At 34.7% G+C, this 27,833-nt stretch overlaps 1 protein-coding gene across 1 annotated transcript in view; it reads right to left on the reverse strand.

Annotated features, from left to right (window-relative positions):
* Positions 1 to 27,833, reverse strand: part of IL1RAPL2 (interleukin 1 receptor accessory protein like 2) — a 503,579-nt gene that overhangs the window by 246,663 nt on the left and 229,083 nt on the right. Inside the window, exon 4 of the mRNA XM_057717591.1 lies at positions 19,107 to 19,181. Coding sequence (XP_057573574.1) covers positions 19,107 to 19,181 — 75 coding nt within the window. The remainder of the gene's footprint in view (positions 1 to 19,106; positions 19,182 to 27,833) is intronic.

Consider the following 27,833-nt stretch of genomic DNA (forward strand, 5'->3'; position numbering starts at 1 on the left):
GGCAAAAAATGTGTTTTATTTCCTAGATAAGTAATGGAGAGTTATTGAAGCTATTTATTCAAAGATGCAAATATAATTTACATTTTTACATTTTACTGGTTATAGTGATGATGAGAATTGATTGAAGGTAAGCAAGACTGGAGGCACAGACACCTGTTTGGAATTGATTATAATACCTGCCCCAGTGAGAAATATGGGAGCCTGATCTGAAGCTGTTTAAGCAATGATACAAAATATTCTAAGTAGGGACAATCCTAAGCACTGTTGGCATGAGATGCAAGATGAGGTAAAGGGAAGAGTGCATTTCAAGCCTGAGGTTTCTTGTTTAGAAGATCTCAGTTAGAATACTTCTTATAAATAGCTTAGTAATTTTTTTTTTTTTTTAGCAGCAAACATATAACACATAACCTACCTTCTTAACAAAGGTTTAGGTGTACAGTACAGTACTGTTAATTATATGCCTGTTGTTGTATAGCAGATCTCTGGAAATTTTCCACCTTGTATGACTGAAACTCTGCACCTATTGAACAGCAAATCCCCTTTTCTCCCTCTCCCCAGCCCCTGGCAACTACCATCCTAATTTCTGCTTCTAAAAGTTTGACTCTTTCAGTTACCTCATATAAGTGTAATCATGCAGTATTTGTCTTTCTGTGACTGATATTGCATAATGTCTTCAAGTTTCATCCATGCTGTCGCATATGATCTGTCATTCATAAGCTTCTATTTTTAAGGTTGAATAATATTCCATTGTATGTATATAACACATTTTCATTATCCATTCATCTGTTGATGGACTTTTAGATTGTTTCCATACCTTGGCCATTGTGAATAATGCTGTAATAAACGTGGGAGTAAAAATATTTCTTCAAGATACTGATTTCAGTTCTTTTGGATAAATAGAAGTGTGAGTGCTGGATTAGATATTAGTTCTATCCTTAATTTTTTGAGGAATATTCACACTGTTTCTCATAGCAGCTGCACCATTTTGCATTTCCATCAACTGTGTATAAGGGTTCCAATTTCTCTACATCTTCAATAGTACTTGTTATTTTCTGGGTTTGTTTGTTTGCTTGTTTGCTTATTGTTTTTAATGCTCATCCTGACAGCTGTGAAGTCATATCCCATTAGGGTTTTGATTTGTATTTTCCTGATGATCTTTTCATAAACCTACTGACCATTTGTATGTCTTTTTGGGAGAAATGACTATTCAATTCTTTTGCCAATTTTTAAAATCAAGTAACTTTTTTTCTTGTTACTGAATTGTAGGAGTTCCTTATATTTTTGGATATTAGTCTCTTACCAGAAATATGTTTTACAAATATTTTTCCCATTATGTAGATTGTGTCTTTACTGATTATTTCCTTTGATGTGCGAAAGCTTTTTAGCATGTTGTGTCACACATCTATTTTTACTTTTGTTGCCTGTCCTTTGGTATCATATCCAAGAAATTATTGCCAAGATCAAAGTTATGAAGCTTTCCCCACATTTTCTTCTAGAATTTTTATAGTTTTAGGCCTTCGTTTAAGTCCCTAATCCACTCTGAGCTGATTTTTGTGTATGGCGTAAGGAAAGGATCTAATTTTACTCTTTTGCATTTGGCTATTCATTTTCCCCAAAACATTTGTTGAAGAGATTATCCTTTCCCCATTGAGAGATCTTGACAACTTTTTATGAGATCATTTGACCACATGTGTATGGGTTTTTTTCCGGGTTTTCTAGAATATTCTGTTGGTCTATATGTATATTCTTATGGCAGTACAATGTTGTTTTGGTTGGTTTCTGTAGTTTTATAATATGTCAAGAAGTATGAGGACACCAGCTTTACAATCTTCTTCAAGATTGTTCTGGCTATTTGGGTCAATTGTAGTCCCATATGAATTTTAGCATTGTTTTTTTACTATTTCTGTGGAAAATGCTATTGAAATTTTTCACACTGAATCTGTAGATTGCTTTGGGTTATAAGGATATTTTAACAGTATTGTCTTCCTATCCATGGACACTTATTTGTGTTTAATTTCTTTCAGCAATATTTTACAGTATTCAGTGTACAAGTATTTCACCTTCTTAGTTAAGTTTATTCCTAAGTATTTTATTCGTCTTAATGCTACTTCAAATAGGATTTTAAAGACTTCCTTTTTGGGTTGCTCATTGTTAGTGTATAAAAATGCAACAGAATTTTAAGTGTTGATTTATGTCCTGCAACTTTGCTGAACTCATTTATCAGATAACAGGGATTTTTCTGGAATCCTTAAGGTTTTCTACCTATAAGATAACACCGTCTATGAACAGAGATAATTTTACTACTTCCTTTCTGATTTGGATGACTAATTTCTTATTCTTGCCTAATTTCTCTGGCTAGGACTTCTAGTACTATATTAAATAGAAATTGCAAGAGAAGGCGTCCTTGACTTGTTCCTGATCTTAAAGGAAAAGCTTTCAGTTTTTTACTGTTGAATGTAACGTTAACTGTGGGCTTTTGAAATATGGCTGTTACTATATTGAGGTAAATTGCTTCTGTCCCTAGTTTTTCAGTGTTTTTATCATAAAAGAGTGTTGAATTTTGCCAAATGCTTTTCTGCATCTCTTAAGATAATCACGTGATATTGATATCTATCTTTTGTTCTGTTAATGTGGTGTATCACATTGATTGATTTCCATATATTGAACCATCCTCTCATGCCAGGGATAAATCCCACTTGGTCATGGTGCATGATCATTTTAATGCGATGTAGAATTCAGTTTGCTAATATTTTGTTGAGGATTCTTGCATCTACACTCATCAGGGATATTGGCCTGCAGTTTTGTTTCCTTGCAGTGTCCTTGTTTAGCTTTGTTATGAGGGTATGCTGTCCTCATAAAATGAGTTTGGAAATGATCCCTCCAGTTCAAATTTGTGGTAGAGTTTGAAAGAATTGGTATTAAGTTTTATGTACATTTTTGATATAATACTCCAGTGAAGCCATTTACTCCTGGGCTTTTCTTTGTTGGAAAGTGGTACTGCTTTATTCTGCTTACTAGTTATAGGTCTGTTCAGTTGTTCTAATTCTTTAGGATTCAGTTTTGGTAGGTTGTATGGTTCTAGGAATTTATCCTTTCTCCAGGTAATCCAATTTGTTAGTAGATAATTGTTCACAGTAATCTCATAATCCTTTTTATTTCTGTGTAATCAGTTGTATTTTCTTTTTTTTTCATCTATTTTTTACTTATTTGAATCTTCTTTATTTTTTCTTAATTTAGTTTGTCAATTTTATTGATTTTTTTCAGAAAAAAGTTTTGTTGAGATTTCTATTGTTTTTCTATTCTCTAATCGATTAATTTCTCCTCTAATCATTCTTATTTCCTTCCTTCTACCAATTTGCTCTTTTTCTAGTTATTTGAGGTGTACAGTTAGGTTTTTTTAATTTTAATACTTTCTTCTCTTTAATGTAGTTGTTTATCACTATAAACTGCTCTCAATACTGCTTTTGCTGCATCCTTTACATTTTGGCATATTGTGTTTTAAATTTGTTTATCTTGAGATATTTTCAAATTGCCCTTTTGATTTCTTCTTTTGCCCACTTGTTAAAAGCTGTGTTATTTCATTTCTATATACTTATGAATTTTCCAATTTTCCTTCTACTATTTGTTTCTAGTTTCATTCCATTGCTCTCAGAAAAGATACTTGGTATGATTTCAATCTTCTAAAATTTGTTAAGACTTGTTTTGTGACCTACCATGTGATTTATCCTGGTAAATATTCTATGTGTGCTTCAGAAGAATGTGTATTCTGCTGATGTTGGGTGGATTTTTCTATATATGTCTGTTAGGTGCTTTGGTCTATAGTGCATTGGCCAAGTCCTTTGTTTCCTTATTGATCTGTCTGGATATTATATCCATTATTGAAAGTGGGGGTATTGAAGTTGTCTGTCAATGATTGCTTTATATATTTGGGTGCTCTGATGTTGGGTGCATATATACTTACAATTGTTATATATTCCTGATAAATTGAGCCTTTTGTCATTGCATAATGTCATTTTTTAATCTCTTGTGACAGTTTTCATTCTTGAAGTCTTTGTTTTGTTTGCTCTATATATGGCCACCCCTGCTCCCTTTTGGTTAACATTGCATAGAACATATTTTCCATTCTTCTACTTTCTAACTATGTGTGCCCTTAAATCTAAATGAGTTATTTGTAGTGAGGTGGATGGACCTAGAGTCTGTCATACAGAATGAAGTAAGTCAGAAAGAGAAAAATTAATACCATATGCTAACGCATATATATGGAATCTAAAAAAAAATGGTACTGATGAACCTAGTGGCAGGGAAAGAATAAAGACACAGATGTAGAGAACAGACATGAGGACACAGAGGGGAAGGGGAAGCTGGGACAAAGTGAAAGAGTAGCACTGACATATATACACTACCAAATGTAAAATAGAACGCTAGCAGGAAGCTGCTACATAGCACAGGGAGATCAACTCAATATTTGGTAATGACCTAGAGGGGTGGGATAGGGAGGGTGGGAAGGAGGCTCAAGAGGGAGGGGATATGGGGATATATGTATAAATACAGCTGATTCACTTTGTTGTACAGCAGAAAGTGGCACAATATTGTAAAACAATTATACTCCAATAAAAATCTGAAGAAAAAATCTAAATGAGGCTCCTGTAGAGACACCAAATAGTTTTCTCTTGGTATTTTGTTTGTTGGTTGGTTGGTTTTACTTTTATCTATTCATTTTGATTTGATGTAATTAGTGATAGTGCAGGACTTACTCTTGACATTTTGTTAGTTGTTTTCTGTCTGTCTTATAGCTTTTTCATCCCTCTTTGGTTTCTATCTTCCACTGTGTTTTGCTGATTTTTTTTTTGTAGTTACATTCTTTGATTTACTTTTCTGTATCTTTTATACATGTACTACAGGCATTTTTGGGTTACCATGGGGCTAACATAAAATACTGTGTAGTTACAACAATCAATTTTAGCTGATAATAACTTCAATTGTATGTGACAACTACTCTTCTATATTTCTCCACAAATTTTGTTTTATTGATGTCACAAATTACATCTTTTTTATATTGTTATCTATTAACATATTTTATAGTTATATTTATTTGTATACTTTTGTTCTTTAACTCCTATACCACAATTAAAAACTATTTATGCACCACTATTACAGTATTACAGTTTCCTGTATATGTCTGTATAGTTAATTTTAACAGCAAGTTGTATACTTGCAAGTGTTTTCATGTTGCTGCCTATTGTCCTTTCATTTCAAACTGAAGGACTTCCTTTAGCATTTTCCATAACACAGGCCTAATGATAATAAACTCCCTCAGTTGTTTTTTTTTAAGTACTTTTATTGAGATATAATTGACCTACAATAAACTCATATATTTAAATTGTACAATTTGATATTTTTTTTCTTATTAGTAACGTATATATGGCAATCCCAATCTGCCAATTCATCACACCCCACTCCACTCCCCACTTTCCCCCCTTGGTGTCCATATGTTTCTTCTCTACATCTGTGCCTCTATTTCTGACTTGCAAACCAGTTGATTTGTACCATTTTTCTAGATTCCTTATATATGCGTTAATATATGATATTTGCTTTTTTCTTTCTGGCTTACTTTACTCTGTATGACAGTCTCTAGGTCCATCCATGTCTCTACAAATGTCCCACTTTCGTTCCTTTTTATGGCTGAGTAATATTCCAGTGTATATATGTGCCACATCTTCTTTATCCATTCATCTGCTGATGGACATTTAGGTTGCTTTAATGACCTGGCTATTGTAAATAGTGCTGCAATGAACATTGGGGTGCATGTGTCTTTTTGAATTATGGTTTTCTCTGGGTATATGCCTGGTAGTGACATTGCTGGGTCATATGGTAATTCCATTTTTAGTTTCTTTAAGGAACCTCCATACTGTTCTCCAGAGTGGCTGTACCAATTTACATTCCCACCAGCAGTGCAGGAGGGTTCCCTTTTCTCCACACCCTCTCCAGCATTTATTGCTTGTAGATGTTCTGGTGATGCCCATTCTAACTGGTGTGAGGTGATACTTTGTTGTAGTTTTCATTTGCATTTCTCTAATAATTAGTGATGTTGAGCAGATTTTCATGTGCTTCTTGGCCATCTGTATGTCTTCTTTGGAGAAATGCCTATTTAGGTCTTCTGGCCATTTTTTGATTGGGTCGTTTGTTTTTTTCTGATATTGAGCTGACTCCCTCAGTTTTTTGTTAATCTGGGGAAGCCTTTATTTCTCCTTTGTTTTTGAAGGACAGTTTTGCTGGATATAGTATCCTTGGTTGGAAATTTTGTATTTCTTTTAGCACTTTGAATATATCATTCCATTTTCTTCTGGCTTGCAAAGTTTCTGCTGAGAAATTCACTTGTAGTCTTATGGCTATCTCTTGTACATGATGAGTCACTTTTGTCTTGTAGCTTTCAAAATTATTTCCTTGTCTCTGATTTTTGACAATTTATTCTAATGTGTCTTCGTGTGAACTCTCTGTGTTCATCTTCATTAGAATGTTTTGGGCTTCTTGAATATGGATATCCACTGCCTTTCTCAGATTTGGGGTTTTCTCCAATTATTTCTTCAAATAAAATTTCTCCTTTTTTTCTCTTTCTTCCCCTTTGAGACTCCCATAATGCATATACTGATCTGCTTGTTGGTATCCCATAAGTCTCAGGCTTTCTTTACTCATTTTCATTCTTTTTTCTTTTGCTCCCTTAAGTGGATAATTTGAAGTGACCTGTCTTGAGGTCACTGATTTTTCTTCTGCTTGATCATGTCTACTGTGGAACTTCTGTAGCAAATTTTTCAGTTCAGGTTTTGTGTTCTTCATCTCTAAAATTTCAGGCTTTTTTTAAAATTTTCTAATTCTTTGTAGATATTTTCACTTTGTTCGTGTATCATTTTCCTGAGCTTGTCGGACACCTTCATGATATTTATTTTTAATTCTTTGTCACATAATCCATATACCTCCATTTCTTTAGGGTTGATTTCTGGAGATTTATTTTGTTCCTTCAGTTAGGCCATGTTTTCCTATTTCTTTGTGTGCCATGAAACTTTGTGTTGTGATCCATGAATTTTAAAACACAGCCACCTCTCCCACTCTTTACAGAAAATCCTCACACAGGGAAATGCCTTCACTAATTAACCTGTCTAGATATTGTGAGAGCCTCTCAAAACTTTTCTGGGAATGCATCTTCTCTAGCTATGTCCACTGGTTTTTCTGGAGCTTGTAGTATCTTGCTCCCTCTGGTGTCTGCAATACTGTAGGCTGTCTTGCACTGCCTCAAGCCACTGGGCTCTCTTTAACTTTCTGTGGCCCCTCGGCATCCCAGGCATGCTAATTTCCCATCAGTACCCTGTGTCAGCAGAAACAGAACCCGTTCTTTGCTCAGTCCCCTGCAAAAGCTGGAACACTGGATGTGTGTTATACTCTTTTCTTTCCATCCCAAGGGAGAAGCTGTAAATTGGGTTTTTCCTTCCAACCGCAAGCTATGCCAGCTTGGGGGAGGAGGTGACATGGTTGAAATGTGATTTTTCTTACCTTTTCATTGTAACTGTTCTTGGCTTTGAGCTTGTCTGGGGTACTGCAACTTCCTATCTAATTTCTAGAGTTTTCATAAAGGCTTTTTGGATCACTTATTGTTAAGTTGGTGTTTCTGTAGAGAGACAAGATCTGAAGCTTCCTATTCTATCATCTTACTGATGTCACCTTATACCCTGTATTGTTTATTTATCCCAATTCATCATCTAAATTCTAGTCTCCATAGGAACTATGTCTACATTTAGCCATCTGTGTGTCTCCATAGGACCTTACACACAGTAGGTGTTGAATTAATATCTTAGTGACTGGATGACTCATTAATAATCCTAGTTCAAAATGAGAGTCCCTTCTTAAAGCTTTCAATAATTAAGAACAGGCATTCCTTTTTACCAAATAAAGCAAAGCAGGCACTTCTATCTTATTTAATAAAGGCCTACATATTAGCCAAACCCATATTCTCATAATGTAAGTCTGTGAATATTTAAAAAATTATCCTTATGGTTTAAACTTGTACTGATCCTATTTCGCACTAACACCTAGTAACTAAGCAGTTGTAGGAAGAGGGGTCAGAAAGAGAAATTGAAAATAAACAAGAAGATAATTAGGTTAATAACTGGAAGAGTAAAAAGGAGATTTGGAAGGAAAAGGAGGTATTCACACACTAAATATCTACGTGTATGTCAAGCAAAGTACTGGAAAAGAACTTGTTCAATGGTGCCAAGAGGTCTAAAATGATCCTAAAATTGAAGAGGCAATAAAGGAGGCTGCAGAATTAGATAAGTATAAGAAGATAATTAATTAAATAACTGAGAGATGAGCTTCAACAGAATTGTTGTGTTGAAGTCAGGTTCAGTAAGGTAGGAAGTGAATGATATATGGTAAAACAGATGATCTATGCATCAAACAATTGAACATGGACAGGAAAAATAGAGATGGGACAGTGTATCTTGAAGAAGAAGCAGGATACAGAAAGTGGTTTTTTCCTAATATATATTTTGTTTAGGATGGGAGAAAAATTAGTATATTTACTTTGAGACAGAGTTTAAAAATGCAGTTGAAAGAAAGAATAATTGGTGGATAACAAAAGATATGGGAAGGGGTGGAAACAAGAGCACGAGTAGACACTTTAAATTTGGAAGGAATTCATAGCACCTCATCTTTCTAGAATAGGGGAAGAGGGAAGATAAAAATTAAGAGATTTTGAAATAGAAGGGGAAATTTTGAGACATCTTATATTGAATAAAATGGTCTCTTTGTTCAGTGACTTTGGATGTGACACTGGTTTCCAGATATGAAGAATAAAATAATTGCACTGTTTCCTTCTGCAATGAATAAGACTACTTGGATGTAATTAAAATGCTGATAAGAGTAAATTAAATACAATAAAACAATCCATTTGAAGAAGACAGCTGAAGATGATTAATAGGATTATTCTTTTGTGTATACAGACATAACAGAAGTCAAATGGAAGCTTTAAAAGAAACAATAGCCTAGTGCCCTAATAGAACCACAGACTTGGCTTTGACAAATGAGAAGTTCCATTCTTACTGAGCTATTTCTACATATTGTAGGAAGACAGGGTGTCCCTCTCATCCTTTGCAAATTTTAACAGGTACCCACTACTATCACCACTTTATTTGCTTTTTCACCTGTCGTCTTTAAGAATACTTTGCACATCAGAAGAATGTTAAAACTAAAATACCAAGAATCAAATGCAAACATAGGCTACCAATCTGCAAAGATTAAGACCTACTAATTTGATATACTAAGTGGTCACTCATGAGAACAGCTGTTACTAGGTTAATAAGCTAATTACTAGACTCAGATTGGAAGTAGCAAAACATCCAGAAGTGAGTAAATAGATCATCCCTGCTATACATTTGTACATATATAATAGCAGAGTCAATAGTAATTCTGAGCCATCTGATAATTGGTCTGCCTCATAATCACTTATTTATGAATAAATTAACAGTTATTAATTTATTTAGTGATCCAGCTGATTCTCACTAGTATGTTCAGTTAAACTGCCTGTGGGTGTCACAAAGAACTTTAATCTCCACACATGCCAATGGTTAATAATGATTCATCCTATTTTCCAAAAATATTAGAGATTAAGTAAACAGTTGAGTTACTTAGAGATATGAGATATAATTATTAAAATTAATCCTTTCCCTTCCATAATTTTCTTATCTAAAATTATCAACAGTCTTTCCTCTCTAAAGAATTTAACATTTTTACATAATTGAGGTAAGGGTTTTTCAGTTTGTGCCTTAACCAAAATTCCCTCTCCTCTATAGCAGGGTCTCACTCCAAATGTTCACATATTTTTGTTCCTTGGCTGACTCATCATCACAATCAGCCTTGAGACACACCATGGTTATCATCTCACCAAGTAAAAATCTTATCAAACAGCTTAACTATTAAATTGGAAAATCATCATTATAGAGATGGGAGGACTCTCAACACATTTGCAATTAAGGAAAACAAACTATATGTTATAGGCCCTCAGTTAACCAAAGCTGCTGTTCATGGAAAACAAAAGTCTAAAGCATATGCAAAATATCAATATATAGAAGCTCCGGGGTTGATACTGCATTTGTAATGAAAACCAAAATGTATTTTTGGACATGATTCATAAGCTATTCAGTTTTAAACATTCAGGTATTGGCAAAGACTAGACTGTTTCTATCAGAACTGGTCTCAGGATAAGTTTGCCTTTCACCTTTTGATGGAGTTCCCTTTCTCACCCCTGCGTTCATAAACTTCTCCTAATTGCCAAGTGTGTCTTCCTCTGCATCACTCTAAGCCCCAGTTCTTTCCAACTTTCTTTTTTAGAGAACATGCCCAGTGAAAATATCTTTCTCTTATGGTAATAAAGTGCCAACTCTTACAGGTCTAATGCCGCTGTCTTTGATCTTTCAGTATCCATTTGTTGCTTGATTTTGGATGGCTTCTCAGCCTTTGACTTTCTCACCTTGCTAGGAACTCAAGATGGGCGTGTTCTTTGACCTGACCTATTTGCTCACCACCTCACTGTAAGCTTCCAGACTTCAGGTTGTTACCTTGACTCTAGAGTAACAGCTATGGCTTCAGAAACCTCTGAGTTTTTCCTCCAGATCTCTTGCCTGGCCCTTATTTTGTGTTGAATCTGATCTATGGTTGTCCACCATAACTGTATAGGAGATAATTAGGGTAAGAATGGGAAGGAAAGCAGGAAGAGTTCTGGTGTTCTCTAATTAACAGAAACACATGTGCCTATTAACAAAACCAGGTATTATATACCACTCCTGATATTGGAAAAAACTATTTCTAAAGAAGGAAAAGATCTTCCAAAGTTTAAGCCATATCTGTACAAATAAAGTGTAGAAAATAATTAAGGGATTTATTTAAATGATGCAAAGCCATGCTTCCACCTCAATTCTGAAGACACTTAAAAGTGGTTTATGGGTGAACCAGCCAGATGATATTTCCCTCAATTTTCTACAAGTTTACGTATAATATAAAGTCCATTTTCATTTATATAAAACAAGCTATTTGAGTTGGAAGGGGTGCCTAAATTATTCTCCCCCCCCCCAGTTCATGTTGGATGTTAAGACATAGTCAAAAGAGGTAGCCTTATTTTTTTCCTTTTCAGATATTTAAAAAAGCATACACTATCCACTGGTTAAAATGGGTTAGAAGACAGAACTGCTGAAAAGTATTATAAAGCTGATGATATTGATATTAATACAGACAGAACACGCTATTAGGGAACAGTGTCCTTAGTTGACACATATTCCTAATAAATTCCAAAAGTAGAGAGTTTCCTAATATATTTTTTAGTTTCTAGTTTACCTTTCCTATCATTGAGTGACACAGATGAATTTCCTGGTATTGGTTAAGATGATGAAGCATACATGCAGCTTTCTGGTCACTTAAGTGTACATCCCTTTGGAAAGTTTTGCTATATTGCCTTGTGTTTCATAGCCCATTTTCAGGTATGCTTGCAGTTTCTGAATTAGTTTGCCATTTGAAAATGCATTTGGCATATGTTACAGAGGTCAAAACTCAAAATAATGCTCTCTTACTCATTTCTATCTTCCCACTGAATCAATTCACACTGGATACACTTTTAACTTATTCATATAGGATCACTTGCCTTCTGTCCAAAATCCATTTTAAAAAAAGGAACAGAACTAAGCAAAGAGACTGAGTGGACAACAGTACTAACACTAATGGACATTATGAGTAAGTGTTAAGAGTGTCAACTTTGGCATCACTATTTATAAACTGCTTACTAACTTGGGTAAGTTATATGACTTCTCTGGGCTAAATTTTCTCATTTTAAAAATGAGCCATAGACATTTATCTAAAGACATGCAAATGGCAAATAAACACACAAAAAAGATGCTTAACATAATTAACCATTACAGAAGTGTAAATCAAAACTAAAATGAGATACCACTAAATACCTACTAGGACAAATATTATTAAAAAATGGAAAATAACAAGTGTTGGTGAGGATGTGGATAAATTGGAATGCTTGTGTATTTCTACTGAGAATGTAAAATGGTGTAGTTACTTAGGAAAAAAATCTGACAGTTCCTTAAAAGGTTAAATACAGAGTGACCAATGACCCAACAGTTCTATTCCTATGTAGAAATGATAACCCAAGAGAAATGATAATATATGTCCACACAAAAATGTGTACACTTTTATAGAAGCATTGTTTATAATAGCTAAAGAATAGAAACAACAAAAATGTCCTTAAATTGATGCATGGATAAATAATATGTGGTATATCCATACAATGGAATATTATTTGGCAGTTAAAAAGGGATGAAGTACTGATGTAAGCTACAACATGTTTGAACCTTGAGAACAATATGCTAAGTATAAGAAGCCAAACACAAAAGACCACATGTTGTATGATTTCATTTATATTAAATGTCAAGAATGGCAAATTTATAGACAAAGAAAATTGATTAGTAGTTGCCTAGAGATGGTGGTGGGAGTGAAGGTGGGGGACAGAAAATTGACTGCTAATGGATTTGGAGTTTCTTTTGGGGACATTGAAATGTTCTGAAATTGATTGTGGTGAGGATTACACAACTTTGAATATATTAGAAATAATTGAAATGTATGATTTAAGTTGGTCAACCATATGGTATATGAATAATATCTTAATGATTCTCTTAAAAATGGGACAAAGAGTTGCATCCATCTCATAGAATTATTGGGAGGATTAAATGAGATAATTCGTATAGAGTATGAATACAGTGTCAGCACATGGTAAGCAATCAATAAATAACAGCTTTACTACTACTGCTACTACTACTATCACTACCACTGGCAATAAAAACTACTAGTATTAATAGAGCTATTATTAAACAATCATACTAAATATTATTATAATTATTATTATTACTAGTAGAGCTATTGCTAGATAATCATTATTTCAAATATAGTTATAATACATATAATACAATTATTATTGTTGTTGTTGTTATTATTAAAATGTCTCTATTAGCCTGATAGTTTTTTTTGAGGATATAATTCTGGGCCTAGATAAAGATACCATACTCAGCATGCCACAATAAAAATAACAAACTTTGGAGTCGAACAAATCTGATCAAAATCTCATTTTTACCACTTACTAAATATGTAGCCTCCAGAAAGTTATTTCATCTGTCTGAGGCTGTTTCCTCATCTGCAAAATGGTTCAACAATACCTACTACTACATTGGGTTCTTGTGAGGAATAAATAAGACAGTGTATGTACAAATGCCTATTGTAGTGTCTACACATAGTAAATTCTCAAATAATTTTGTTTTGATATATATATATATATATATATATAATCATGGTATTGGCATTAATGAAAGTATGATGAAGCACCCTCAAGCTTATATTAATATCTCAATGAGGCATAAACTTCAGCAATGCCCCAAAAGAGCAATATATGGAATAGAGATCTGGTCAACAATCATGTTATTCCTGAGACGTTCATAATTAACTCGTTGCATTACAGATAAATCTTAAATAAAGTGTTAACTATTTTTTTTTTCATTGTCAAGTGACTCAAAACAAGTATGATTAAGTTTTATAAACTTAGACAAAGTAAGTAAACCAGTTTTAATCTCAAGAATTAATATTGTAGCCAACTCTTAAGGAAAAGGCTTGGCCCAGAATTTCCAAAGCTGTAAATAATGCACACGTTTTACAATCTGAGGAATAGAATAGTTTGCAGTTTGGGGTAGTCTAGGCTAAGCTTGTACATGTAATCCTGCAAAAAAATAGATCTTTTGGAAACAGCTCACTAACCCTAGAATATCTACAAGGGACAGTGAATGCTGCCATGAACCAGCTCCAATTATGTGTGCCAAGAATGCTGAGTGAACTCATGATACCCTTATTCTTCCTCTTCAAAGTCTTCACTTATTCAAGATTAAATGAAGGTTTTCAAGGAGTTATTTGAAGTTAAAAGCATAGGAGGAGTACACAAGAACAAAAATAATGAAAAATGCCTTGGTACCACCATTATATACATGATGCATATACCACAACTCATACACATGATTCAGGCTAATGGAATAATCATGCATTGCTTTTTATATTGATATTAATTATGGCTTGATATTTTAGCTCAATTTGTTGGTGACCTGCTTTGGATTATTTGTTCTATGACAACTTTAGAAATAGTTGGCTAATTTTGCTAAACTGAAGAGACTCAAGCATATCATGTTTCCTTTTTTAGTATTTACCATATTGAAGAAATGGTGGATAATTTGTTATAAAAGGTTACATCTTGGCAATTTTAATTATTTTCAAATAAATTTTGTACTTGGATTGAGGTTACAGAGATTTGTCATTATATTGAATGGAAGTCAAAGAGTATAGAACTGTTAATTTATGAGGTCTTGCCACAAAAAAAAGTCACTCTCCCTTTTCCCATCTCTCTTTTGGCTGTTATATTGCATTGTAATTCTGCTTATACATCTCTCTTCCCCACTAGACTGAGAAACACCTTAAGGCCAAGGCCCTCATTTTATTCACCCTATATCACCAGGATCTAGCACAGAGTTTGGTATCAACTAAGAACTCAAAAAACAGTTTTAGGTATACCGCATTAAAAAAAAAAGATAGATTTGGCTGAACAGTTAATTTCCTAATTTAGAGTTCAAGTATTTATTTTTGCCTTGTAGTCCTCAGTATTGCATTAAACATTATATTTTCCCTTATTCTCTTGTAGTATACAGTGGTCTCTTAGGGGACCTAATATAATTTTCATTAGAAACTGATACGCTGGTGAAATCGATTTCTGACGAAGATTAACACTCCTTATACACACAGAGAAAGTTTGAGCCAGTAGCACCTAACACAGTCATTAAACGTGAATTTAAACAGCTTGTAAAAATAAAATAAATTCTGAATGAGAATAGAAGAGAAATAAAGGGAATCTTTCATACTGGACCAGATTCATCTGGTATTCAATTAGCTTGGAACTATTCCACTGGTCTGAGTTTTTCTTATATGATTTAGGCCCCCAGGCCTTCTTTTTGACTCTTTAACACAAAAAGAGAAAATAAACAGTGTTTATATTTATTTTATGCATAACCTCAACTGGTAATTTAAGTCTTAGGAAACTTCCAGGAAAAATAGTTATCACCATCAATGAGAAGAACAGGGCACATTTCCAAATTCACCCTTAATTGAAATGAAATGTCAGATCTCAAATCTTTTCATCCACATTTGTTCATAGCTTTTTCAAAATTTCTAGGAGTCCATTACAGTTTGTAAAGCATGCATTTGGGGTCTATAAAAAAAGCAGTATCGAAAAGAGGGTCTACCTAGCATCAACACATTTCAGGTGGGGTAGATATCACTATGATGTTTTAATAATTTGGTATTAAAGTACAATATAAATTAATATACTGTGACGCAGTGATATCTTTTCTTATAAAACTACTGAAAATATATTCCTTTTTAACTGGCGGAAACATAAGTAGCCCTGGTATAGCAAAGGTTTCTTCGTCAAATTTAAAGCTTAATTTACCTTCGGAGAGAGAAAATAAATGGAAGATAATAGGACCAAATTGGATGTGTTTGTATGTGTTTTATATATTGCTTTTACCTTTATATTTCATACATTACCACAAGCAGCCTTAGCTGAATAGGCTTGCTTTGTGAGAACAATAGTTTTAATATTATTTTGTTAAGAACATGTTTATCGTCTCAGAATATATAGTTATTTGGTTAAGATTAATCTTCTTTCAGCATTACAGTGTGAACACAATTTAGGAACAACCAAACTGTCATCACTATGTCAGCAAAAAGTATGTAAATTTCTAGAACCTTGTGGATGACTAATGGATTACACTATAGGAGAAAGTCAATATGTTTATTTTCCTCTAGAGACACAACAAAATATGTGTACTGATGCCAACTCCATGCACTAAAAAGTATTCATTTCAACTGAAAATTTTCATTTACTGGATTGCCTTTACAAACGTAGAACTAAGAACTGAATGCAACCCTCAAACAAACACATAAATAATAATTCGAGACCATGTTTTCTAAAACTACCTTGAAGCTGATAGTCAAATATTTCCTACAATATTTCTAACTTTGCATAAAATGCCTGTATGAGACTCTTGTTCATGGGGAAAATGGAATTCAAAATGTTCTAGAGAAAATTAATGCTTATTCTGGGTAACTATTTTTTAACAAAATATACTTAGCTTAGTGGCTAGTCATAACCCTTTTTTGTTTGTTTGTTTACTACTTTCTGAGCCAGAAATCTAAGAAGAGTTCAGCTCAATGGTTTATCATTGAACTACATGGCATAAGTCAGGGCATCTGGGACTGGAGGATCCAGTTCCAACATGGCTTTTTACACTCACGTCTGGTGCGTTGGTGTTTTATTGACCTTTTTTTCTCCACATGGAGTCTCTTCCTCTAGGGTGTCTACCTGTGGCTTGAGTTTCTCACAGCATGGTAGTTTCAGACCAGATCAAGAGAGCTGAAGAGAAGTTACAAGATTTCTTTCGACCCAGCCTCCAATATCCCAGAATATTATTTCTGCCATACACTATTGGTCAAGTATATCCTAGACCAACCAGATTCAAGGGGATGTGAATGAAAAACTATGTTTAGATGGTAGGAATAGGAGAAAATCTGGAGCTAACTTTAATATACTACAATGTTATCTCAAAATTTTCAAATATTGGGATTTGGCAAAACTGAACTTGGTAATGTGCTTAGCCATTTAGATTGGATGGTTGCATTTTGGGTAGTTTTCGTTTTAGTTCTAGTTTAAGGATGTCTAAAGCTGCATGTGCTTGGTAAACTTTAAAAAGTGAAGGAAAATAATTTCTAGACGTTTCAAGGTCTTACTGAATTCTAAAAGTTTTCAATCACTCTGGTTATCTTCCTCTAGCTCATTTTTATGCTTAGGGTTTCTAAGCCCTCATCATTCTAACTGAAGAGCCCCCACCAACACTGACGAGCTCTCTGACATTTATAGTGCTTCTAACATCACCTTACTATTGAGGCATGAGTAAATTACAAAATTATTTCCAGTTGTGAATAAACAGTACTAAATAAATCTGTGGAAAAGTTAAAGTCACTTAAAATTAACCAGTCATGTGCTCCCTGAAATGCCAAAGATCTTGTTTAAGTGATTTTGTTTTTCTTTCTCTGAATTACATGGTTGATTTAGCATCTTGGAGAAACAGCCTTTCTGGAATGAAAAATGGGCAGGTCTCCATCTTTCTGTCAATAAAGTTGTTTCCAAATTGTGTAACAAACTAAAAACTGAAAAGTTCAGCCTTGCATCTAATGTAAATTGGAAGCAAGTTACTTCAGTGATTTTACAGGGTGGTGTTGCTGAGTTATTTTGGCATATATACCTATGTTGGAATACATATTTATAAAAAGCACACATCTTAGAAATGTCCTGAATAGCATAGACAAGTGTGACACTCAGTGAATCTGAATGAAATTTACTCCCTACAAGGGTCTCCCTCCTTACTTTAAAGCAACACTCCTCAAAGTTTTCTGCTGAAGTTTACTTAATGGCAGAGGAGAATGAAGAAGTATACTCCTAGGGGCCACAAACACAAAATTTAGTCATGTTTTATTTGGAATAGTTGTGTGAATTTTGCTTTCTACTCCCTAATTTATGTTTCATATAAAAATAACTTATCCACTTGAATCTTACAAATGATACAAGATCATCTTGTGGCTTCATGTAACCTCTGTCAAACCACAGACTACCCTTTGAGATATTTTATACCAATGTGGATAGAAAGATGTAAGTATATTAAACTTGCTGAGAAAGTGTGTCAACACATCTAGATTTAGCTTTAACAAAATGTGATGACTCTACGAAATAATATATAAGTGGTGGGGAGAGAGCCATAGCCTAATACTTCAACATTATCTACAAAATATTCACCATTTTCACAGCCCACTCTTGACAACATGTTTATTATTTTCTTTTTGTTTTAAAATACTTAAGTCTGGTAGTCATACTGTTAGGCTGCATTAACTATAACGTGCTATGTTTCATTTTTAAAAAATGAACAAGCTCTTAGAAATGTCATTTTCTCTCACCTATTTTTGAGATAGAAATAAGCCTCTAACGATCCAAATTGTATTGGAAAGATCAAAAGTTGAGTCAAAAATTTCCAAAGTGAGTGAAATATTGGGGTCAATTCATCTTCCCTGGCTATATAATTGATAGGTACCACTGTGGTCACATATTTCAATGTCATATACCCAAAGTAAGACTAAGACATTGCCGGCATATTTACCCAGTTCCCTTGTTTAGAATTGAAGAAATTATTAGAACTGAAGAATAGAATAAAACCCCAAGATAGACGAAAGCTCACAGATATTAAAGAATATAGTTTAAAGACAATGGTTTGAAAGAGACACTAGCAGGCCTCTGAGTTTCAAGCTTAAAGTTCTTGAAATATAAGGTTTAGTGGTAGGAGACTCAAAATGGAGGCTCAATACCTTGCATCTTTGAATCTGTAAAAAGACAGTAGCACCCATAAATCAACTTGTTACTTTTTCCTACATCAGATGATTCATAAATATTCAGGATTGCAACCTAAAAACAAGTTTTAAATAGTCCTGGACTGTGTCATTAGAAATAATATTATCAGATTGTTTTAAAGGCTGTACTGAGGGGCACTTTTATTTTTAAAAAAGTGCTTGTTCTCCAGGACTTAATGCTCTCTAAATACAAATTTTGGACTGACAAGCATGAAAAGTTTTCTGTACCAGTCACCAACACATGACACCCAGGAATCTATCAATCACAGAGTTAAAAAGCTCTGTCCTACAGCACACTTAATTCCCAGTGTAACCAATTAGTATTACCATTCCTTGATGCAATAAAAACTCATTTCCTTAAACTGCTATTGCAATGAACTCCAGGGTTATAAATGAGAAGACACAAATTGATTTGCATGTAATAACAGTAGCAATAAACCTTTCCTGGTTCATGCAATTTTCCCCATCTGTTAACAGAGAGCAAGTTTAGGATCTATTATTCCCAGAAGGAGACTTACCCAGCTGGACATCTATAACACTTGGCTGATTCTCCATGGGGAACAATGGCTTGGGAGGTTTGTCTGTGAGTAAAGCTAGAAGAGAAAATGAAAGAAGGTAATGGAAAAATTGAGATAAATTACAGGATGAGAAAAATTCTATCATGTATGATATTTAATGTTTGTAGACTTCATAGTATGTAAACATTTATTAGACAGTGTTCCTACTTGAGTTGTTATTCTATCCATACACCATCCGTTTCCCAGCACATTTAGAGCACCATTGATTCACTGTAAATAGGCCACTTTGACAGCTACACTTTCCAACAAGATCAAATGAATGGTCTATTTTGAGTGGTTTTATAAGCTTGTGAGTATAAATAAATATACATTTTAAAAGTATAATCATATAAACATTAAATCTTCATACCCACTTCGTGGTACTAAATATTCTTAATGAAGTATAACCCTAATGAACATTTCTGGTGGATTGAACCTTCTTTATCTCTGAATCATCCCTCACTCCCCACCTCAATCTCTAAAACAATATAATAAAACACTGCTACCTTCATTAGGATAAGGGATCAAAAATACTGATTGAGTATCTTTTGTCTACTAAGTCCTGTGCTAAGTGCTAAGGGAAAAGAAGTAAAATCTTTATCTTTGCCTTCTATTTATAATCTAGGACTGTGAACACAGAATTAGCACATGAAAATAGAGAGATGAAAGAACAAAAAATACAATCTAGTAAAAAATATTATAGCATTTGAGCTATGAGGCTATATGTGGTAAAGGAATGGAGAAAGATGAGGTCAATATTTGTTGTCAGGGTTGGGGAAAGTTTTATGAAGGAAATGAGTCTCCACACAGACCTTAAGGAATGGAGAAGATTTGGAAAGGCAGAATAAAGAATAAGAAATGCAGGAAAAATTAATAACACAAATCGAGCAATAGAGGTGGAACTTAGCAAGCAAACTGAGACTAGAGTAGAAAAATCTATTAAGAAGGGGTTGAGTGGGGTGGGCTAAAAACAAGTTCCTCATGATGTGGAGCAATTGGAAATGACACCAGATAGATAGAATTGAGCTCAATTCTGGAGGATCCTGAGAAATAAGCAGAGGAATTTGGACATGATATAGTAGACTAGAAAGCTGTTGCAGACTTTTGGAACAACAGCAACAAAAGACTCAAGGGAAGTGCTATCTAAAGGTATATACAAAGGGCTAGGAAAAAAAACAAAATGAGCTAAGAGGGTGCAGTAACAATCTGCAGTAGAGGGATGAGGAGTCAGAGGGTTGAAGTCTGGGGAAATTTTAAAAAATGAGGCAAATTTGAGAGGCACCTAGAAGAAAGAAATGTCAGGAGTTGGCACACAGATACAAGATGCTTTACAACAAACCTTATATGAAGCTATTATTTATATCCTGAGTTCCTTTTAAGTGTTCCCATATTTATGCCTTACTTCAACTATCCAACTAGACTCTTACCTATCAAGGTGAAATGTTTTATACATGTTTGTAACTCACAAGAGACTTAGAATGCAGCTCGGCATATAAGAGATAATCATTAACCCATTGTTAATTGACTGGTTTAGGAATTCCATGCCGACATGAGAGAAGTTCATCTCATATTTGCAAAGATATTTAGGAGAGAAAGAGATAAACAAAAGTTGATCCTGCCATGAACTATGGATATATTTACTCTGATTTTATTATTGTTAAATGTCAATTACTAAAATTTGTTAATATTAATGATAATTTTAAGTGCCATACATTTACAGGTGGTTCATAATTTTCAAAGTGCTTTCAGATACATTAGTTCATGTGATATACACAATGACCTTGGAAGGTAAGGAAGATAGTTACAATTATGGCCACCTTAGAGATGAAGCTAAATGAACCTTCAATTGTCTCATTTGCTGCCCCCTTGTGACCAAAAGCCCCTATATGCAGAATGCATAGGAAGATAGATATAAGTTGTAGGCAGGAAACAGGTAAAAATGCTCAATACTGAATCAATGGTTTTAGTCTCTTTGACTACAAACTAATTAAGCTAAGGTTCTCAGGCCAGTGGGAGTGGCATTGTGGCAAACAGCCAGCTGAAACACGGTTTCTGTAGAACATTCCATGAACATACATTTTTTTCCCCTAAACCCATGAATGAAAGGAGATGAACTTGCACTTATCCTAATGCATCCCAGGGGGATGTATGGGCATGGAGCCTCATTAAATTCCAATATCATGTCTAGGCCTGGGAATTGTCAAGAAGTGCAGAACATTTGTGATGATAAAGCAGCAACTGCAGCAGTTCATCTGGATCCTGACCACCAGCCCAGAGACAAATCTATCAGCGCCCAGCGTAATTATAGCATTTGCAGATCAGCTAGAGCACATGCTGCCATGAGTAGGCAAGCTCATTTCTTTTTCCTTCTTTTTTTAAAAATCTCATCGGAAAATCAAAGTTACTGTTTGGGAAATGAAGAGGAGAACTGTCAATACTAGACCCCATGAACAACACAGTGGAGATTTACAATTTTATTAGAAAACTTATCCTGGACCTCTAGAGGGACTAATTGGGGTCTGATCTAGTCTTCGAATTTGCTGCTCACGCTTCATGCTTTGATTGAAAGAATGGGAGCAAGGGATGCAGTTTGGTACTAACATTTCAGTTCACAATTCCTTCCTGCATTTCCCTCTGTAGCTGCTTATGTTTAATTATCCTTAAATATAATTGCTCTACTGAGTACACCATGGTATTAGTCTTAATGCACTAGTGAAGCTACGACTGTTACTGCCTGCTTCTCCCTAAAGCTAGGTTTTATATGTTTGACACTAACTTTCCTGAGGAGAATGTCCAAATTAGCTCTTTCTTTTCTATTGCAGGCAAAGGTGTGTCTACCTATACAACCAGATCAATTGATTTGACTGAAATGATTGGTAAATTTCCATGAACTTAGTATAAGAAATCAGTAGAATTAATTGTGTGATTGAATAAGTCAATTTATTTGACTATATTGCCCAAGTGTTACGTACAGTTATTACAGGTTTCATTGTCCCCTATTGTTGGTTTGTCTCTTTAATTAGACTTGCCAGCAAGCCAAGTGGGAGGGAATAGAAAGACAGCTTGATGCAAAGGACACTAAGTGTATGAACCCACTAGAATCACAAAGTAACTAATTTCTATGAATGAAAACATTAGGAAATGTGTATGCTAAGGTCAATGAAATGGATCTCTCCAAATCCATTCATCATATCAGCACTGAAATCACATTCCAAAAATCATTATTTTCAGCACAACATTTAACCATGCAAAATCTCCCAATGTTCCCTACATTTACAAGAGGATAAAATCTGAACCTATCAGGTGTGAACATAAAGGCAGCCATGATATAACCTTAAAAAAAAAAAAGAAAAAAAAAACCTTCCTGTATTCTTACCCACTCTTCTACTTTATCTGTGCTTTGTTTGGCCAAGTTACTTTCCTCATTTAGACATTGCAATAATTTCTCACTCTGCATCTTGGCTTAAACACTTTCCCTAAGCTTAGAGACAAATAATAATAGTTAACCATAATTATCATTTATTTAGTATCTGCTGTGTGCTAGGCCCTATTCTAAGGCATTTAGATTACATTTTACAAATAACTTTCCCAAAGTCAAGGAACTCTTGACTTGTAAAAGAGGGATCTGAACTCAGTTATGTCTGATCTCACCATGCCTATAATGCCTCTCTAAGACCTTCCCCTTCCTTTTCGCCATCGCAAGTCCTATCTATCTTCGAAAAGTTAAAGTCCAACATCCTCCCGAAAGCCTTCCCTAATAAAAGCCCAAACAAACCTTTCGTCTATCTGAAATCCTAAAGCATTTACTATTTCTTTGAACCACTCGTTTGGTTCACTACATACAGTGTTTTGAAAGCAAAACACACTTCACCTTACATGGGTATATCTAGTCTCCCTAACTAGATTTTGAAGTTCCTAGATGACAAGAATCATGTCTCACATAACCCAACAATTAAAGTAGTGTCTGACACTGTGGAACAAATAAACACAATCTTCGAATTAATTTTCCTATTGTATTCTTTCTCTAAAAATGGGTGCCTCCAATAAGGTTCTTAGGTTACAAGGAACAGAAACACAGTCTTGCTAATTTAAGTAAAAAGGGAATTTATCTGAAGGATGTCTCAAGGATGGACAGGATGTCTGGGGGACTAAGTTTAGATACAGGAAAGAAACCAGGCCAGGTCTCGATGTACAGGCAAAAGGGACTACACAACAATTTCATATTGATCCCATCACTGGACTGAATTCACTCCAACTGGTTTTGTGTGTGTGTGTGTGTGTGTGTGTGTGTGTGTGTGTTTAAATTTGCTTTGTCTTGTTGTGCTGTTTCTTATTTTCTGTCCTTGTGTCACTTTGATCAAGATTAAAAATCCCAGGAAAGAGAAGCTGAATGGACAAGTTTTTAACTCCAGCCCTAGCCAAGATTGCAAGCACACCCCGAGGAAAACAAGAATCTCCCTAAAGCAGGATTTCACAATCTCAGCAATATTAATTTTCAGTGCCAGATAATTCTCTCTTGTAGGTGGCTGTCTTGTACATCGTAGGATGTTTAATAGCATCCTTGGCCTCTACCCACTAAATGCTAGTAGTATCCTCCCCCAGTTGTAAAACCCAAAAATGTCTCCAGATATTGGCAAATGCCCCTGGGGAGCAAAATCACCCCAGGTTGAGAACCACTGTCCTACAGGAAACTTAGATTCTCTAATGTTCTGAAATAATTGAAGATCTTCAGAAAGAAGACTTGGGAATAGTCTTCACATGGGAAAAGAAAATGAAGGTCCTTATTATGCAAATTAGATCTAGGGAGAGCCAGGGATCTTGTTAATATCCTTAAAGGTTTCCTGTAATCATGAAGGGAGATTATCCAAGTCTAGCCAAAGTAGTTGACTAGTTTTAAGATTTTATAAATTGAACACAGCACGAATCCAGAAATTGCTGAGCTCTGGAAACATCATAAGCGTTATTATTTCTTGGAAAGGACTCTTTCTGAATTAACTTCAGAGACTTCCTAATTCTGACTTATGATGCACATATTTTACTGGCGACTTAGTGAATATAAAGTCCCATATACTGTGAATATTTCATTTCTAGGATTACTAAGCTAAGAAGCCCCTAATTTAGGTGATCATTTAGGAAAAAATATACAATAATATGATTATTTAATATCATCTGTAATCCTCCAAACCTATAAACCCAAACAGCACCAGTCTTAGATATAATGTATCACCTTTGCTCTAAGCTTCCTCATTTTGTGTACCTTACTTCAGAGGTGTTTCTTCTGCATCCTGCTTTTAGGTACCCAGTGTTGTGTCTCTCCAATCAAAACTTGCTGTAAGAAATCTCTGTGATTTAAATCTTAGTATGAACTTAAGGTATCTGAATCTCCTCTCTTAAGGCTGGTTGCTTATGAAGGATTGTATGGAAATGTGGAAGGAGAGGCTTTATTCCTCAGGAGGGGGTTAAACAGCAGGCATATAATTGGCCCCAGTACCCTTCTCTTTATTCCTGTCTTCACATTGGTGTTGGCCAACAGATAGGGTGGGCTTCAGCAGAAGTTAATGAAGACAGGTATAGTTATTTTCCTCAAGATTCCAACCAGCATTATTATGAGTGATTTCTCCGCTTCTTGACATTATCTTAGAAAAGAGAGCCCAAACATAGTTTATATTAAAAAATACATCAATGTTCTTTAAAAGTCAAGTCTTGTTTTCATTCAGCCTGTTACTACTTCCATCAACTAAGCACTATAGCAATTAATTTTTATAAATATTTTCTCCACCAAAACTCTAATATCTCTGCCTTATTTAAAACAGGAGGGGTCAGACTGACATATATTATTTGTCTATTAATTCCATCCAAAAAGAATATGTATTCTCTAGATGTTCCAGCTATAGCGGAAAGGCTGTGATGTGGCCTGGAAAAAAATTCAAGCCAGTGATTCCAAGAGTCATTCAGAGATTCGTTTCAAACCATTGTTGGCTCAACCTTCAGATATTTAGATAAGTGTCTCCAACACCTCCCTACTACCGACTAAGAATAATTTCCTCTAGTAAGCCACTATTATTGATGGTTGTGGCTCATGTACCTCATGAATGTATTTGGAAGATAAAAGTATTGAGAGCCACAGAGTCAAAGAGACGGGAGGATGACCATATTCATAGGATTAAATTGCTTTTTAATACAACCACATTCTAGTTGAATTAAAATACTTCTGACATCATTTAAAGCCATTCCAAGTATTTGTCTTTGAAACTTAAAGTCAGGTATTTTCTTTGAATCAATAGGTGATCCTTTAACAGGTAGATGCTAAGTTGCCAGGGAAGGGCTGGGCAACCTACCAGGCCATTGCCTCTGCACAGCTCAGGACCCCACTAGCCACTGCTCTGAGCATCTGGCTCAAAGACTCTGTCCTGCCTTGCAATTCAATGGATGTGCCTTGAGGGTCCTGAATGGTTAGGATTGCTGTGAAGTTGCCCTGAGGTGCCCTTTCCTCTAGATTCCATATTTATTTCTACTAATATTTGAGTTTTGAGCAATGCATGAGCTTTGGGAAAGCTTGAGCATAAAGGCAGGGCAATTTCTTCTTGATGCCATTTGACACAGGGCCCTTCTCTGGAGAGAACAATGTTTATTCAGCACAAATCTGCCCAGACATAAAACAACTTCTTGAAACTTGAAAAGAAAACAACCTTGGGGGAAATGGAAACTTAAACAGAGTTTGTGACGGTAGTTTTTTTTTTTTTCCCATCTTCACAGAACATGCTTTTTCTTCATTTTTGCCTTTTCCCCCTCAAGAAAGATTTTTGCCTTCTCTCTTTAAAACAGCGCTCCCTAGGTACTTAAATTGTTTGATGTCTAACACATTCCAAATGTGGTTACTATCAAATAAATTACATAAGATACACAGAACTTTGGGATATAGTTAGCACTAAAATAATGAAAGGTTACACATAGAAGATAGATGTTTTAATTTTTTCAGCTTTATTGACATAGTTGGCATATAACCGTGTAAGTTTACGGTATACACTGTGTTGATTTGACACACTTATCTATTGCAATACAATTACCACCATATTGTTAACTAATATCTCCATCAGGTCAATTATAATTTCTTTTTTGTGGTGAGAACATTTAAGGTCTACTCTCTTAGCAACTTTTAAGAATATACTACAGTAAATCAGCATGCTGTGTATTAGATCGCTAGAACTTACTCATCTTCCAGCAAGAAGTTTGTACTCTTTGGCCAACATCTCCTCATTTTTCCCACCTTCCAGCCCCTGGTAACCACCGTATTAGTCTCTGTTTCTATAGTTCAACTTTTTTAGCTTCCATGTATAAGTGATATCATGCAGTATTTTCCTTGTCTGACTTATTTCACTTGGCACAGTGCCCTCCAGGTCCATCCATGCTGGCACAAATGGCAGGATTTCCTTCTTTCTTACAGGTAAATACTATCCCATTGTATATCTTTATAAGATAGATTAATTTTCAACTTGCATCAAGATCCTCATTGGCTTCTATGGTTACTAATCTGTCAGATTCTAGAAAGTTGGCCCTGATAGTTATGCTTAAGAATATAATAAGATACTCATAACGGATAATTTTAGAGCTAGACAGGCTCTTATTTGTCTAATTCATCTGGCTATTTTGACAGATGAAGAAACTGAAAGGCAGAAAAGGAAAGGATTTGCTGAACATCATGTTGCAAATTAGTGATAAAGCAGAAGACTAAAACCCATGTTTCCTGAATTAAAAATCAATATTCTTGCCACTGCACCATGGCTAACATTAACTTGGCATGCATTCCACGGCAAGCTCTTTTACATTCATTCTGTTATTAAATTCTCACAACAATATATGAAGTAGGTCCTAACATTATCAACATTTGACACATGAGATAATTGAGGCTCAAAGAGATTAAGTGACTTGCCTAAAGTCATTTTGCTGATAAATACATTATGGGTCCAGGAAACAACCTAAGTCTATTTGACTCTTGAGTCTGAGCTCATACTACTCTATATTGTTACTCTCTTCTTTGTTTTTTGATTTAAGACTCTGTTTCTTTTTTATTCAAAACATTCTATTTCCATATAAGCATCTCAAAATATTTATTTTATTTAATTGATGGAGTTTGGGGATGAATTGACTGAATACCTCTTATGTATATATACAATTCTACAGGTCAAAGAGTGGGATGAAAATTCAATTTGGATTATTTGGTGTCATTCATTCTTTCAATCAATTAACAAATGTTTATAGTTCTGTTATAGAAAGGTACTCTACTAAACAGTGTATGTGTCTGTGCTGGGGTTGGGGATGTAAAGCACAATTTTGAAGAATATGAGGAGTCTTATCAAAAGGGTTAATCTAGTATGAAAGATAGGCATGTACAAATGGCTGACAAAAAAGAAGAAATTGCCTATTTCAATTTTCCTACCATTATAACACGTTACCACAAACTTAATGGTTTAAAACAACACATTTATTATTATCTTATATTTTGAGATGTCAGAATTCTGATGTGGATCTTACTGGACTAAAATTAAGGTATTGGCAAGGCTGTGTCCTTTTCTGAGGCCCTAAGGGACAATTTATTTTCTTTCCTTTTCTAGCTTATAGAGGCTGCCCACATTCCTTGGTGCTTGGTCTTCTTCCATCTACAAAGCCAGCAATGGTATAGATACATTG

This window comes from Hippopotamus amphibius, chromosome X (genome assembly GCF_030028045.1).
Source record: "Hippopotamus amphibius kiboko isolate mHipAmp2 chromosome X, mHipAmp2.hap2, whole genome shotgun sequence".
Classification (NCBI taxonomy): Eukaryota; Metazoa; Chordata; class Mammalia; order Artiodactyla; family Hippopotamidae; genus Hippopotamus; species Hippopotamus amphibius.